This window comes from Triticum dicoccoides, chromosome 5A, assembly GCF_002162155.2.
Source record: "Triticum dicoccoides isolate Atlit2015 ecotype Zavitan chromosome 5A, WEW_v2.0, whole genome shotgun sequence".
In the NCBI taxonomy this organism is placed as follows: Eukaryota; Viridiplantae; Streptophyta; class Magnoliopsida; order Poales; family Poaceae; genus Triticum; species Triticum dicoccoides.
The window spans coordinates 628,758,500-628,776,547 of record NC_041388.1 but is presented as its reverse complement, the minus strand read 5'-3'; the positions used below and the strand labels follow the sequence as shown (position 1 = coordinate 628,776,547).

At 41.4% G+C, this 18,048-nt stretch overlaps 1 protein-coding gene across 1 annotated transcript; it reads left to right on the top strand.

Moving 5' to 3' along the window:
* The first annotated feature begins 5,031 nt into the window (after nt 1-5,031).
* Nucleotides 5,032-10,827, top strand: LOC119298184 (ankyrin-3-like). The gene is made up of 6 exons (XM_037575682.1): nt 5,032-5,203; nt 5,762-5,887; nt 6,985-7,124; nt 7,615-7,719; nt 7,845-7,943; nt 10,452-10,827. Exons 1-6 carry the CDS (start codon nt 5,032-5,034, stop codon nt 10,662-10,664), a joined length of 855 nt encoding a protein of 284 aa, XP_037431579.1. The 3' UTR covers nt 10,665-10,827.
* The last annotated feature ends 7,221 nt before the right edge of the window (nt 10,828-18,048 follow it).

Genomic DNA, 18,048 nt, shown 5'->3' with positions numbered 1-18,048 from the left:
GATCGCTAGCTAAGGAAACATAATGAAATCGGGTGCCCCATCTCTTCTCGCCCCTGCCTCCTCGCACCTATTGCCGCCGCCCTCCCTAAAATAAAACCCACACGGCTGGCGGCGCACGGCCCTCCTCCCTCGAGCAGCGGCAGCGGAGCGGGGTGCACCGAGCTTGACCTACGTCGATGGGACGTTGTGGTCCCTCTCCTCCATCGAGCAGCGGCCGCGGCGCGGGATGCAGTGGGCTCGGCCTTCGTCGACGGCTGCGGGGTCCCGTTCCTCCCTCGACCATTGGCGGCAGCGCGGGACGCAGCGGGCTCGGCCTTCGTCGTCGGCGGCGGGGTCCCTTTCCTCCCTCGACCATCGGCGGCAGTGCATGACACAACGGGTGGCCAGGGACGCGGTGCTGGGTGCGGGGCGTGGCTGCATGGTGGAGGGCGCGTGCGTGAAGGCGACGCGTTCCGTACTGCTGTCGTCATGCTCCTTGATACGAGCTCCTCCTTCCTCCCGCTGGACATGCCCAGCACCATCCCATGCCCTCATCCCGCTGGCCAGAGAAAGGTTAGTAGCTTCATACGTTTTTTCCTTTGAAGCAGATAGAAGATTAAAATTATCTTACGCACTATACCATCCCGTGGAATGAGCTGGGATCCTTGCGCTGGGGCATAGGCATTCTTTTTGTTGATTCATGGCTCAGATCTAGCATAAATAGAATAATCCCCAAAAGAAAAATCTGACCACGAAGTGTTTGTGTTTATGCTTACAAAGCTTTTCATTCTCTATTTTGATAGTCTGAGCATTCCAATTGAGGAGAAATCCGTTAATGCCCTGAGCGCATCGATTCTATGCACCTATAAAGTTGAATGAATCAACCAAAAAATTACGTCCTAGACAAACAAAAAATTAGGCAGAGAAATCACCTAAATAGCAGCCATGGGTTGTTGAGGTGGGGTGGCGCGGCCTCGATCCAATGCAAGCACGCGGCTCATAGATGGCCAAGAGCAGGGCAGGTAAGGAAATGCATGCTTACCCTTTAGAATGCATGCTTTCCAGTATAGAAATGAACTCTGCAGCAATACCAGTGATACATGTTGAAATTTTTCTGACAAGGAATAATTGATCCAGTGTGAAAAAGAAGTAGTCAATGACACTGTTCTCACGTAGATATTTAAATTATATCCATTTTTTTGTTCACACGCAACAAAAATGATTATTAGTGTGATAAAAATGTAATGGATGCCTGGAAAACAATAATTTCTGTTTCAAATATGTTAGTTACAGCACAAACAATTGTTGCATTACGAAAAAGAAAATGTATGGTGGCTTTGTAATACAAAGCGGGGGGAAACCCTTTTTCGTTAAAAGAAAATGTATGGTATATGAAGCAAGTAAATATTCATAACAGCGCGGTTGTATGTTGGAAAAGAGAAACTCGCAAGACTAAATAGATTCCTTATAATTACAAGGAGAATAACAAGGCCAGTCTAAGCTGTTAGGAATGCATACAGAAGAGGCATTATCTGCACTTTCACTTTGACAACAAGGATATATCTAAATGTTGTGCACCAGAAAAATAGTCAAAAAAGGGCAATTGTTTATACCATTGTCAAGAGGCCTTTGGAGAGTTCGATGTGCATGGATCTGGTGAACACAACCTCGATCTGCACAAATCAGGATTTGGTGGCCTCGATCTGCATGAATCCGGCTATGACAAGTTGGATCTATGGAAGGGACGGTCATGTCAGCGACACCATTGCTACAGATCGACACGCAGGGGAGGAGCAAAGACCAGCGACGGCGACCTTGGTACTGGTGGTCGCCTGTAGGAGGGACACGGAAATCCTAAATTTTGACTACCAAGTCTCTGTGTTTATGCATAAATCCCGACCACCAAATTTTTGTGTTTATGCCCACAGATGTTTTTGGTTTCTTTTTCTGTACAATCATATATGCTGCCATGTAATTGCGTACCAATTTTTTTGATGATATACTGTTTGATGCAGGAGCTTGATTTAATTTGTGCACGATCGATCATCTGTAAAAAAAATCATCTATGAAGGAAGGCAAGGAAAACTCCATTTAGCAAGGTCCATTGACATACAAGCATGTACACCATTTCAAGATATTACAAATATTGTTGTTTCCCGAAGATTATCGGAGGAGTAACATGGTATGGAGTTTGTACCTAATCAACATATATAACACTTCTTTATAGAATATTATATGTGAAAATGTGAACAGTTATAACTTAGTAAATAAGTGTTCACATGTTGCCTCCAAAAATCCACTTCAGCACAATACTTTCTTTAATATGTTAGCCATTCTGTTGCTAGAACTCGGTGCCTAATAAATCCATCTGTTGTATCTAGATATGTGAACACTTCCTTGACTGAATGTAAAAGTGTTGGGACAACAAATGCATCATTCTTCAGTCTCTCAGCCCTGAGATTTTAGTTATTATATATCAGTCTTCAGACCCTCTTGTTTTATTTTATTTTTCTCTTTGTCAATTAGTGTTTTTAGTCATATTCCCTCAAAAGCAATCAATCCTTACTGTATTCTTTCTTCAGTCTATTTTTTTCAATGATACGATCTCATTCCATAAATTGTAGGCATCGGTATACAATATGGATGATGCATGTGTTGGAATTGGCACTGCTATCTCCACTGTACTGAAGGAGATCAAGCCCATTTCCATCAGCATCAACTGGAACTTTCCGTCGACTTGCATCCTTCCCCTTTTTTTTCTCTCCCTGAGGTAAGTTGGCATGCTCCCTGTTCTTGCATAAGGACAATGAGATGGATATGGGTTTGGTATTACTGATGTTGATGAACTGCTCATTTGTCAGACTGTCAAACCAGATGAGCCTCAAAGGAACTAAGAGAAATCACTATTCATTTACCAGTCTTGTCATTCTCCGTATTCTAAATTTGTCATTCGATTGATGCTTGGATGTATTCATAGACAAAATAACATGTTTGTTGATCAGCTATGATGTGTGTTTCCACTGGCCACTTGCCGCTTTCTAAGGGGCAGATTTTAGCTTGAGAAGATTTTTGTGGAAACATAGCTGTGCTCTTGCTCTGATGGAAATTCAGAGTAGGGTGTTCCAAACTAGATTGGCACACATAGGAATTTGTGACCGAGCTTTATGCTCTTCACCTATCCTAGAACTTGCATTTTTTTGTGTTGCTATCTGTCCATTAATCGGTATTCTAGCTGAAAGTTTTAGAGTTGTCAATTATTTTGAAACTCAGTTCACATAGTAGCTGGTCCTTTTTTGGGATATATTTGTTGTGTCTTTTCCCCATTTTGTCTTATATTTTGTCATACATAGTTCAATTAGCTAATTGTCATTATGCCATAGCTAACTTGTGCAACCTATTGCCGCTCCACCATAGGCCACATGACCATTCTTCATACACCGCTTCACTAGGACTAACGCAGAACTACAGATGATGGTATGTATGTTTTCACCATTTTCTCAGTTGGTCTTTTTTGTTTAGACACCCAGAATGGCCAACCTAATATTTTGTGTGTGTGTACATTATGGGGCACCCAAAAAATTCCAAAAGAAGTTGCCTCTTGTTTGAACCCCCCGAAGTATGGGCTAGCGAGATTAAGGTTGGGCAAAGAGAGCTTCAGGAGGACCGAGTATGACACCTCACTTGTCGATCGCTTATTCTTCAAGCAAGGATGGAAGAAGTTCCTCACGAGACATGACATGAGGTTGGCACTACGGTACTAATTACATTTAAGATCATCGCCAAAAATGAGTTGGAGATTACAGTCATCCTTTCATGTCGTTTGAGAAGTTGAAGATCATGTTGGATGAGTTTCGGGCTTTCATGAGTTATTTAATTATTTCTCTGTGTCTTTTTTTAATCATGGAGGAGAACTACATGTGAACTTTATAGATACAAGAAGAAAAGGGCAAAGGCCCGTACAAAGTTCAATTCCTATTATGTTTATTTTGTTTCTTCTTTGTCTACAAAATGGGTTTTAAACTATGTTTTGTGAATCGGATGTATATAGACATGTTTTAGTGTGTTTGTTCACTTATTTCAATCCAAATGTAGTATATATCAAAATATTCGAACACATGTTATATTTGTGAATGTATGGTTATAATATTAGGCAAGACGTGCGTTGCACGTGCACATTTACTAGTTAACCTAAATTACTAAACGCACGCCAGAAAACAGATTATATTAAGCCTAACTGTTAGATCAAGTTTGATGGGTCTAATCATGCGGTGCTAATAAATCCATGTATGTTTTATGAGGTGCATTTAGAGAAGATAATGTTGGATTGTTTATTAGTAGTAGAGAAAATATTTCTTATTTAGTGGATGGCAGTTTTTAAAGTTTAGCATGGCAGTTTTATTTTGTAGATCACACGACATTTTTCTTATCATACTCATTGTAGATTTATAAATGAGAGAAATGACAGTAATAAAGAAGCATGACTGTTTTTCTTTCATAATTAAGATAATGGCAATTAGGGTTATCTTTTGATGATGACATTTTTTCACAAAAATACTTCCTCATTCCTACTCCCCTGTTCTAAAATAAGCTTTGTAAAGCTAGTACAAAGTTCAGTCACTTATTTTGAGACGGAGGGAGTACATTATTCAATGGAGGGAGTAGTAAGCTGGGCCTCTGGGTCAACAAGCGGTCGGGCCAGAGCATTCTGGCGCAGTGAGCGTCAAGTAGGATTCCATTTCGGCCCACGGACTCCTCCCCTCCCCGTCGTCCGGGTCTCCTCGTCTTCTCCACAGCCCACCCCGCAGTCTCGCTCTCAAAATTTCGCGACTCTCTCTCGCGTCTCTCCATCGCCATGGAGATGGAGGCGATGGGGAAGCAGCAGAGGGAGGAGGCGCTCCTCGGGGCCGCCGCCGCCGGCAACCTCCGCCTCCTCAAGAGTAACCCCGCCTCCTCCTCCTCCTCCTCATGCTCTTTCTCCTTAGGGTTTGATGATGGTAGTAGCTTGGCGGGTTAGTGCCTTGACTTGGCTCCCAATTCTCGCGTCGCGCAGAGATGGCGAGGTGGATGTGCTCCGGCGGGCAAGGCGAGGCCGCCTTCCTGGCGGCGGTGGAGGACGGCCAAGGGGACCGCGCGCTGCACCTGGCGGCCGCGGCGGGGCGGCTCGAGGTCTGCAGGTACCTCGTCGAGGACCTCCGCCTCGATGTCAATCAGCTCAACCTCATAGGTGGCGTTCCCTTCCCTGCTCCCCTCCGCGTCACTTGGCAGCTCTGTCAACTTCTATTTATGTATTTATTTATGCTGATTCTGCTCACTGTCAGTTACTACCACGCTGTATGGTGGAATTCGCATTTCAGGCTTCAGATTTGGTGTTACATGCTGTATGGTGTATGCATTTGTAAATTGTCAACTTCTAGTTGTGTATTAGTATGCTGATTCTGCTTACTAGTTAGTTACTACTTACTACCATGTGAAATCCGCATTTTAGGCTTCAAATTTGGTGTTACATGTTGTATGGTGTATATATGCATTTGTAAATTGTGATTAAGTGACAAGTGGATCGATTTCAAACCGCTACTTGTGGACTGTATATGAAGTGTCTCCTCTGTCTGTCGTTGTGCAATTTTGTCAACAGTAAACATGTGTCAGATGGATAGGCATTTGATACTGCACTAGCTAAGTTCTCTTTTCACGTTTGGCTCTCTTGTGTACAACTTTTTGTATTGAGGGCAGGATTGGCGTGAATTTGTTGAGCTCCTCATGTTTAATTTTTCGACTGTTGCAGGTGACACGCCACTGTACCTTTCTGCCTCATATGGGAGAGCTGATGCTGCAAGATATCTTCTTGATCATGGTGCTGATCCACTAGCTGGCAAAGTACACTCACCTCTCCATGGCGCTGCAAAGGAAGGTCTCTCTCTTTCCCAACAAGTATGCTTATTTATCACGTGTCAGTGCATACATAGTCAATTTGATTTTTTGCCTTAGAAAGCCACATCGCTGGATATAAGCAGCATTAGACTCCGACCAACATGGCCCCGCAGCTGTGGGTTAGCAGGCATAGGGATCCTAACCGGTGGTAGGAGGCACCGCATCAGCCTTAGAGATAACTGGATAAACCGTTTTCGTAATGGTTTTGCTAATTCTCAGTCAGTGAAAATTAGTCTCAGGATTCTTTTTTTGTTTGTTTTATATGGCTGGTTATAAAATAAACTTTCAATTTTCCATTGTTATATGAAGTAAGCATTTCTGGGTCGACTGATCCAAATTGGATTAATTTGTTAACATTTGTCTGGTAGCCTCTCTCTGTTTGGTTTTGCCCCATATTGTTGTGAGAGAAGTAAGCATTTCTGGGCGACTGATCCAAATTGGATCCATTCCTTCAAACTAGTTATTGGTTTTCGTTTGATAAGATTAGTCTTAATTTTGTTAACATTTGTTTGCTAGGTTCTCTCTCTTTGAATAAAGTAAGTAAGAAACACACATCACAGCGTACAGAGCTACAGCCTTCACACTCTTGTGATCGTTATAGTTGACTACTATGACACCTCTCTTGGCTTGTGTGATGCTTGATGTTTATATTTTAGCATATACTTGCCTTTTTTTATGTGATTTCCATCGAACAAAGCTCCCATATACTTGCCATATTTTTTATTTGGATGATGGCCGAAGAAACATTAACGAGTGTGTGGAGAGAATAACTTTGAGGTTGGATATCTAATGTTATCTAAGGTTTTGATTATAATCTTATAAGCTCAAAATTGACGACTTCTTCTACTTCCAAGGATAGACAAGGAAAATTTGAATAGTCCCAATCCGTCCACTTTTGAAAACCTGGTCCTTGATGAGATAAGTGGTAACCAAAATGGTTACTGGGCAGTTCATGATCACAAAACTGAAAACTGGCCCAGAGTTAATTTTTAGTGCAAAATGAAAACTGAAAGCTGGTATCCGATGTTGGGAAATATTCTTGTCTCATTCATTCTCTTTTGAAACCTCGTTTTCCAGGACATTGTGAAATAGTAGAACTGCTGCTTTCAAGAGGAATCAATGTGGATTTAGATTCTGCGCAAGGGACGCCATTGCATGCAGCTGCTATTTCTAAACACCATGACATAATTAAGATCTTGTTGGAGCACCATGCCGATGTAAGACACCAGTTTCTTTGTTCTCTTCTTTGCGGTGAAAAAGAGAACTCTGGAACGGAATATCTTGTGGCCAGTGGTACTCGTGCTTCATCTGTATATTCTATTTGGGAATGCACTGGAATGGAAGATCTTGTTGCCTTTGATCTTGTGCTCCATCTGAACAAAAGATCTGCACTGTACTCTCCCTCTGTAAACTAATATAGGACCGTTTTAGTGATCTAAACGGTCCTATATTAGTTTAAGAGGGAGTATTTGAAACAACAAAAATTCATCATGGACAGTATTTAATTATCCTAAAGTAAAACGTGCTCATGTTATGTCTAATTTCTATGTAATATATTTCTTTCTGTTCCCTTCAGAAATACCAATATATTTAACACACCATGAGTATACTTTACTTCTCTATTAATGTATCTCAAAATTAATTTCTCTACTGGTCGCTCTTTTCTTTCCGACTAGTGTAAGTGATTGATTCTTCCACTTTTCGTAGCCTAACAAGGTTTACGGTCTTGGTTATGCCCCATTGAGTTGGGCCATCCGTGCCATCAGGCCCATGCCTAGAGAGCCGTTGGAATGTGTCAAGCTACTTGTTAAGGTCAGTACTCTTTCTTTGTATGGAGCTTTGTTAAAGTTTTGTAGGCACAACTTCATTTTCTTTGTGTATATAACATATAAAGCATTAACCCAAACAAATGATCAAATAGTTATTCATTTGCACAGGCTGGTGGTAGTTACGTGATGTTGGCAGTGCAGTTTGACTCACCTGGCATCATGAAGTTCTTACTAGATGCTGGTGCTAACCCCAATATTCCCGATGAAGTGAGCTTTACTTGTTTTGCTGTTTTCACTTGTCATCATCTACTTTTCATGCATATGTTGTAAGTTAGCTGACATTATCGTTCCATTTTTTCTCTATGAGGTTATGTTAGGCTGTAGACTCTTGACACTTGACAGATTAGGATAATCATCTTACCCACACATCGTCTGACACCAGGAATAGGCTTGCATGAGGGGAAAACACTACTTCCTTGGGCTACAAAAAGATGGCATACACATTTTCGAGATTTAACTTTGATCATCAATTAGAGAAATAATACACAAGTCATGTAACTTAAAGATTGTACCATAGGAAAATTCTTTATATAGTACGAATTTAATGGTATAATTTTTGTGACACATAACCCACATTTTATTGGTTAAGGTCAAGGCTTAAGACATTTGTGACGACTATATATGCAGTATGCAATGCAGCAAGCAGAAGAGAAGATGCTGCTTCTGTGCATAACCGAAATCCATTTTTCAGCTGCACAGAAGAAAAATACACGATTCAAACCTATGTGGGATTATAAAATGGAATGGTTAGGTTGTATTCATACATCTGACATTCACCCCGGTCAATTCTTGATGACACATGGTCAGGGGAATTCAGTAACCTTATTTCACTTCTTATTCTGTGAGGATACCTTCTTGCGCCTTGGATTAAGTATTATAGGTACTGTAAGTACTAAATACATAAGTAAAAGGATGTAAAAATAGAGAACTTATGGTAGATCAAAGTTGCCAGTTATTATACCATAGGCGAACTTATGCCAATATTCCTCAATCTCTTCAATCATCTCACATTCTCACTTACTCATGCTTGATATCTCACCTCCATGTAAAGAGGACCTCCAAAACGCCATCTGAATAATTTCACTCTCAGATCAGCATAATAGATTATGTTATTTCCCTACTTGAGCTTTTGGTCACAATCAGAAGTCAGAACCTAATAACTACCTCAATAGATCTACAGATGCTCCATGTCCTGCTTCACGTCCTAACAGAACAGAAATATAAAGGCTCCGCTCAAAACAAAATACCTATTATAAAGGATGCAAGTATGAAGAAAATATATGCATCACTGTTTACTTTCCTTGTATATATCCTGAATTAGGGTGTACAAGCTATAAGATGTACTCCCTCCGTCCTAAAATAAGTGTCTTTGATTTAGTAAAATTTTCTAAAATTTTACTAAATCAAAGACACTTATTTTGGGATGGTGGGAGTAGTTATGTACGGTCATTTTTTCGCACATGCTTTTACAAAGATTACAAAAATAAAAAAAACATGCGAAGAACATTAGTACTGGTGCTTTACTTCTAGTTATTTATGATAAAAGTATAGCCTTTTAAATAATGGACATTTTCATTCAACCGATATATCGAGGTGATACAACTGCACTGAGCAAATGGCCGGCCTCTGCATAGCATGATGCACACAGTCAACACGTCCAACACAAAAAGGACAGACCCAATGTTAGAAGCTCCAACACTAGGTGGGGTCTAGAGAGGGATTATACGAGGCAAGCCTTACCCCCGCACATTGCAATGCAGAGAGGCCGCGTCGAACCTTGGACCTCTTGGCACAAGTGGGAGTACTTCACCACTGCACCAGGCCTGTCCTTCCAACATGTCCAACACAACTAAAAAGAAAAAAGAAAAAAATGCGGATATAGGATAAAAATATAGCTATACCGGTGAATGTAAATAAATCAATATAAATCGCAACCTGAAATCATGGAAGAATTCGGCACTAAAATCCATCACTACCTAGAGGTTTCTGCTGGCACGTCCCAGTGCCTCGATAATTTAGTGTGGGATAATGCATCAGATGCTTAGAAGAGGATCAGATCATGTGTCCTACCAAGGACCCCTTCGCCTGAACTTTGACTCTGCGGCCAGGGGGCAATGGAGGCCGGCACCAGTGCAGGAGGGATTACAGGTGGACTCCACAGAACCTCGCTCTGACAAGGGCAGCGGTGGTGTAGAGAGGGAGGGAGGGAGACAAAGAGCTGTGTGTTTATAGTAGCAGAGATGATGTCGAAACATTGTAAAATTTGAATCTTCTGTGTTGTAAATTGCAGAGTATGTCATGTATATGTTTCTTGTCTACTGAATTAGGAATTGAAAAGAAAATCTCCAGTTTCTTCATAGCCTGGTCAAAGAAACATAAAATGTTACTTCTGCAAAGATTTCTTTGCCCCTTCCATGTATATTTTGGTGTTTGTATCATTTTCATCCTATTCTGTTTTGAAAAGTCTATGCAATACAACATATTAGTTGAAGCTCTCGTTTATTAGTGTTAGTGTACTTGACGTAACCCTTGTCTTACAAATTTTGTTCGGAAGGATGAACGAGACTGTTCTATCATTTGTCCTTCATAGTGATTCTCTTGAAGTCCAACCAGCCATTTCATTGAGATCTTAGGCTGTGATTCCTAAATATTAATTTGGAAATCTTTCAATTACATTTTGTATTTATATTTGTTATTTATTATTTACTCTTGCAGTGTGGTAGGACACCAATTGAAGTTGCTGCATCTAAAGGCAGTAGGGACATGGTTGAAATGCTATTCCCTTTAACTTCTCCTATTTCAACGCTGCCGGACTGGAGTATTGATGGAATCATTTCTCATGTGAAACACTTTGGTTTGAAGCCGAGGGTATGTGTTTCATTCTGTGCTCACTTGCAGTTCCATATGTTATTTATCATCACCCTGTAGTTATGTTCTTTGGCAGTTCTGTCCATTAGAGTACAAATAGTTTTAATTCACGATTGTTGTAAATTCCATTGTGCAAACAAAAAATTCCATGCACGAATTTTACTTTTCGTGCATTGCATCACTATTAGCAAACTTCTAGTCTTTGGGTATGACCTTATGGTGAACTATTAATGTGCTAGACTTAATAAAGTTATCTTGGATGATATTGTGCCAGCCCTGCAACTACGGACAATATGGGTCTAATCATGCGGTGGTAATAAATCCGTGTATGTTTTATGGGGTGCGTTTAGAAAAGATAATGTTGGATTGTTTATTAGTAGTAGAGATGCACTTTATTGTAGCCCGTAGCAACGCACGGGCGATCTACTAGTTACTTATAATGAACTACTCCCTCCCTCCGTTTTCTAAACATACGAACTTTTATAGATTCCAACAGAGACTACATACGGATGTATAAATATGTTTTAAAATATAGATTCGTTCATTTTACTGTATATGTAGCCTGTGTTGGAATCTCTAAAAAATCTTATATTTAGTAACGAACGGACCCTTGATGTCAAAAAAATAAACAAAGTAGTACATACCCTCCTTGATATAGACACACATACACTTGTATATATCTTTCCAAAGGAAGAAACAAAGGGTGTTTAAACCCATAATTTCTAACTCATTTATGTCTACTAATCATCACACTTGGTAACTTAATATTAGAATTATTTCTGTAATAACAAGGGACACATAAATGTTGAAGGGCCCTCTTAGCTAGCGATCATTCGCCTGGGGGTTAGCATCTACGAACATTTTTCATGACAGTTTTAATTTTAGGGACATGGCGATTTCTTCATACTAGCATGTCATTATTGTGTTGTGAAGGCAATATTTTTTTTAAACTACCATCGTTTGATTTCGATCAAACGGCAGCGAGGAGATTTGCCGGGAGTTTCTTCCTGGTGAAAGTTCGTCAGTTAGCATTATCTATATATAAGATATTGTACTATTTATGGTATATTATGAACGAAATAATCCTAAAAATTAGCAATGACCCGACAGGTTGTATTGGCTGGCTTCGGCGCTGGCCTTAGTATGACGACTTTTCGACTGTCTAATACAATAAGGTTACCCAGCTTCGATAAGGAAGGGGTGATGACAACGACGTATCTTCGGCTCACTTCAGTAGCAGTAGCGTGGTGCCGTGGTACCATGTGCCACCGCATAGCACGCCTTTTGTAGCAGCTAGCTAGCAGATAATCAACTCAAATTACAGGTGCAAGGTACAGGGCGCACTGTCAAGAATAGAATCCGTGTGATTTGTTCATCCTTGCAAGAACAGCAACAGTCAAACAAGATGAACATGCCAAGTAGGGATCAACCGCATTGGTACTCGATACATTGGCAACCATTGCCATGAACAGAACCGATCACCAATGATCACTGCTAGTTCACTACCAAATCACCAATGTCAGCCATGGTAGATATATAATACTCCCTCCGTCCCATAATATACGGAGGGAATATATATTAGATAAAATAACCAGAGCTGACCAGCGAATCGTCAACCCCAGGAACGGGGGCTCCTCATTCCTGCGGCGGCACGTCAGCCGACACTGGCAGGTACCTGCCGCCCGCATCCATGGCCGCCTCCACACCGGGGACGACGCAGCTCCTCACCTTGGCGTCCAGCATCAGGATGTCCATGTGGTCAGTGTCCGTGTCCACGGGAGTGTGCACCAACACCTTGCACCTGTACCACCATGACACCGCACTTGCTCGCCACCAACAAGAACAGCCGCTCCGGTCCTCCACCGCAGCTCCGCTGTGCCGGCTGCATCTGGACCTCCAACATCGACACGTAGGCAACGTCAGTCACGGGCCACTGGTGGCCACGGAGCACCAGCGATGGGTCGAGGAAGCTGCAGCCGGGCTCAGGGCAGCGGCACGGCTCGTGCGGGCGCACCAGACAGTGGTCACCAACCATGCAGTACACCACGGAGCCCCCACAGCAGTACGCCTCCTCGGGGCAGGGCACCCTTTTGGCCTTTACCGCCAGAAGGTAGCAGTCAGCCCCCTTGTCGCGCTCATGCAAGCCATTGACGTCTGTGCACGCCGGGCACTTGTTGGAGTGGTTCACGGCGCACGGGCCGCATGCCGCTTGCTTCGCCCAACACTACACAAAAACCATTTTTTTGTGTGAGAAGTAACCAGGAGGATGAGGGGTGCACATACCAACAACAATTATAGCTGCCAGGAGCACTGAACCGAACATGTACTACAATCCTATAAATAACATTGCAGAAGAAAATGCATCATGAGACTTTCTATATTGCAAAAGATGGGAGACTAAAATACTTGAAAACTTGGGAGGGTTGTACACCAATACACTGTAACCAAACCCCTCCATCACCATCAGCACTGTAGAATATTTGAAGCTTGTGAAACAAACAAAAAAGCAGGCTAACAATGCAAGCTATCTTTCTACAAGCAAACAGGCTGGCACTCAAAATTTCTAATGTCTTCCTATTTCGTTGAGGTAAAGCTTGTGAATTTCAGATGGTCCAATTCAGGTGATATTGACAAACTACGGCACGCTAATTTCATAGGGAAAATGCAATTTACTGTAGGAACTAAATTGCAGTACCGAACTCTCCCTAGATTCGAGACCATTACATGAGAACCTCGCTCCAATGGTGACAAGAGCCCAGCCATTCTCATCACTGTTATCATCTTCCTCTTCCGAGTCGTCTACCTCCTCAACCTGCATCACAAAGGCCTTCATTCTGCACAAACAACTAATCTTAGTACAGCTGAAAAATTAGAGAAAGGATTCAGTTGCAGCACATTCACGAGGACACATATTACTTGTATAGAAACATTAGTTATGAAATTTGACTATTGTTCATAACAAGTGGGAATGACCATAAGTTCATAACATATCAGAACTTTTATTTGGAAAATACCCAGGAAAAATGGCAAAACACTGCTAGGCACGGTAGCGCCAGCCTTTATTCAGATCTGTGTGTACTTTATAGTAGCCTTTCAAGCACGATAATCAAACAGGTTGTTTACCCTTTTTCTATCTTCTTTGAGATTCCCATAATTTAACCCGTACTTTCCAAGTAACCTGGAAAACAAGCACAAGGCCCAGGCCACATTAGGAATGTTGTTCTAATACATACCTTGCAAAAATACTACTCGCCCTGTTTTTGAATATAAGACCACTCCCAAAAACACATTTTCTACATAACAAGGTCACTAGCTCTCTCCCCACACTTGCCCAAGAAAATTAACTTGTTTTCTGCTTCGTATGCTGAGAAAATTAATGTGCTGCATGCATGTGTACACCTTCCTAGGGTGAGGGGCGTGAGTGATTGCTAGATTCCATGCATGTGAATTTAGTAATCTGGACGGTCCACAAAATAATATCGACAGAAACAAGATGGGGAGTTAATATGAAATTAATTACTTCTATACTTCTCCTTGAGTTTTAGTTAGTTGCCTTCTGTACAAAAACGGAGGGAGAGTACCATTCTGATGGATATGCGAATGAAGTAGTTACCGTTCAATCCAACACACATCATTACAGCCCAAGCTCATGCGATTAGTCTATCTGACTTGCTTCCAACCATAGTAGGGGAAACATATAGCCCACCAGTTCATTAGTCACTGAGCAAACAAGGAAAAGTAACACACTATATCAGTTTTGGAATATTTGTCAACTGGGTTATGTAAAGATAAGCAAACATTATCAGACACATGAACTTCTAGATGCACGAGTAATATACAGTCGTGTGCCATAATTACCAGAGGCAACTACTACACAGCAAAAGGGGGTGCCAATAGAAAATCTCCTTCCCTATGTTTCAACAATTGACTGGAATGTTCCAAAAAAAAATCTGTCTTTTCTTTGCAATAGAAATAACGGTGTCTAGTCAAGTAAATGCTGAAAGTAAAGATCTGAATGTGTTATATAACTCGAAGATGACAGAGACTTACCAGCAACAAACTGATGTTAAATTTGATGCAACCGAGGATGTCGGTGGCAATCATAAAAGACAGAAAATGCTAGAAATTAATTGAGCAAAGTAAAGATGAATAGTCATTTTGTACCTATCTAATTTCATGATATCGGTACAGGACAATACTGGCAGCAAATCAATCGAGCGTAAACTACGAGAGAGATGCGAGATACCACTCTCCCCGTGCAGATCCTTCTCCCACCCAACACCAGATCACCATAGATATGTGCTCTCCTTCTACTCCGCCACACCTTCCCGGCTTCTACCGCAGCCATACAAATAAACCCAGTCCCAAGCAGCAGATAACCGGGCACCAAGGACAAGGATATATACCCTGAAGAAAAATAAAAGCTATTTCATGGTCTAAAAATGGTAATAAATCTTGAAAAAACACTGCTATGTTAACATGTGCCAACTTTCTTCAACATGTGGTGTTGGGAAACTTTTGCTTTGTAGAGAGTGGACAAACTTGTGTAACTTTGACGGGACTCAAAATCAAAACCAGTGAAGCAATTTCACTAACCACAATCATTTCCTAAGAATGCAACCCAAGCCAAGGCCGCGAGACTGTCAAGAACACTCTCCATATGATTAAAGTAGTCAGTCCTCCTTCAGTCATAGCAGTTGCTTTTGCAATAGCATCATTTAGAGGCTTACAGAAATCCTACGCATTGGCAATTGATGCAGGTTTCTACATAACAAAGAAAATAAAAATGCTCAGGGATGTAAGAATCAGAAATGCATTTTCCAGATCCATCTAGCCGGCGCTATTGTATATCACGACATCCTAAGTGAAGAAAAACTCACAAGCATGTTCATGGTACTATGAAAAAAAGAGATTTCTATGCAAATAATTACCAATTTACATTGGCTACTTGTGGTATGGAGTCCCAAATTCAAACCAGCAATAGACTCCTTACTATATATTGGAATTGCGGCAAATAATCAATGGGTGTACCTAACCTATAACTAAAGGAAGCACATATCTTATTGCAGAACCAAATCTGGAACAATATGCAATTTTTAAACATTTCACCGTTGTCATGGAACAATACTGCAACTGAATCCCAATAACGCAAAGCAATCCACATGTGAGCTTCATTAGCAATCCACCTAGTCAACAAATACTTAGTTCACCCTCCCTCATTCATGTCAACAAGCCGGCGACGAGAGGAACGCGAGAGATACTGACCTGCGCGAAGGTATCCCCGAACTCAAAGGGCTTGATGTCCATGTCCTTCTGGATCTTCTTCCTGGCGATGCACATCTTGATACTATGAAAAAAGAATTTGTCAAATAAAGTATCATAGACAAAAAGAAGGAAATTACAATAAGTTTACTCCATAATTGACATCAGACTGTAACACAATTCCTAAAGACAAGGAAATAATATCAAGATTCATCACTTTATTGTTTTCACAACTCATTTCACAATTTCGTTCTTGTTAAGTTGGCCATGAGTTATCATATGACATGGATCATCACATCAAATTTTCTTTATTTGGACCCAATAAATTCAACCACATAACTTCGAATTTAACAAAACAGGATCCTGTAATGCAACTAATATTACCCACCTACATATAGATACTGAATTAGTAAGTCAACAATAGAAGCTTAGAAATTTACAATACACGACTTAATGTGTAGGTTCTAACAACATGGACCAGGAAGATCAAGTAGCTCTTGGGAAATAAGAAAAGAACACTTAAAGCAGGGGTGCCATAGGTCTACAGTTAGCTGTATGGTTAATAATTGCAGATAACTTATAGGACATACTCACGAACATGGCAGAAATACCTCTTCAATGCCTTTTCCTGAAGCTCTTGCCCTCTGCAGCCGTTCGTGTTCAAGCCACACTGAAAGACCCTGCTCAATAGAATCACTCGGTTTAGTTCTTGGTAACTCCTATGCTCAATAGTTTCCTCCAGGAAAAACACCATAAAAAGGTGAACCGTTTAGTGCACAACATAGCAGTCATTACTGAATACTCACCGGCCATCCATGACGCAGATCATCACACAAGAATACGAGATACATAAAAGTTATGGTTTATAGAAATCAACAGCAAAAAATAAACAAGGACTCATTCTCACTAGTGATAACTCTTAGGAGTTCTGATAACTGCAGTGTCAAAAACAGAATAAAAGTTGAGCAATCAATACAATAATTGGGTAGAACTAAAAATCATGAGGGGTTCTAAGTGGCTCATCGATTTACATTTTAGCTAGTAAACCAAGCACAGTTATCAAAGAACAAATCAAGAAACGCCCAAGGCAATGGATATCAAAGAGACAACCCAGAACAAGAGTAAATAGCACTGGCGGTCTATGAACTTGCACCGCGGGTGCACTTTAGTCACACAACTTGCAAACCGGAAGAACCCGTCACAGAACTTGCATTGCGGGTGCAATCAAGTCACACGCGCCAGTTGAACCGCGCCGACGCCTGGTTTTCTCTGATTTCAGGTCACGCGCGTCGCACGTGACGGCCGCTTTTTTTGCAGATAGCCCCCTGAAGTCTCAAGCAATGCCGCATTGAAACACTCCTCTGTTTTCTCTCGCTGCCTCTGTTCGTTGCCGATGGGAGAGGAGACAGGCGGCACCGCGCCGTCATGGAGATCGTCGGCGGACAGGGTGCCGGTCCAGATGGTGTTCCATCCGACGGTGGAGTTGCCGGTTCTTCGCACTGAATGGCACGGGGGTCCGACTTACGGTGAGTTTCCCCCTCCCCCAATTTTAGTTAGGGTTTTCTCCTTCATGCAATAGATGAAATACTGGTGGTGCATCTAATTAGTTTTAGGTCTGAGATGTGCAGTACTAGGTACTTTACATGGTTGGTACCTCTTTTTGTATGTTGGGCTGCATCCTAGGGTTAGTTCATATTGCCTCCGCTCACAATCAGTCCACTTTGCAAATGTAGGATATGATTCGGTGAAATTCAGTGTGGAGGTGCATCATGGTGGGTTTTTTGCGGGAAAAGGAGTGAATCTGACATATTTGGATGAGAAGATAACATGGTTTGACAACCTGGACAGGAATACACTATGTACTGATGTGATCTGCTATATGCTAGCACAACTTAATTATCCTGATGAGGAGAAAATTATGCTATGGTGCCCACCTGGTAAAACTCTTGCAGATGTGGTGGAAATTAACTTGGAAAATGACTGTTTAAAGATGGCTAGAGTATCTGTTTACTCCAAGGTACTGGTTCTGTTTGTTAAACATATCAGAGAACAGAATCAAGAGGAGGAAGATGACATTGCAATTAAAGGTTCCCCTGCACTACCTACAGTTATAATGAGCCCTTTTAGCACAGAGAAGATTAGGAAGATGAAATCAGAGACAGTGGCAGGTAGTTCAGAAAAT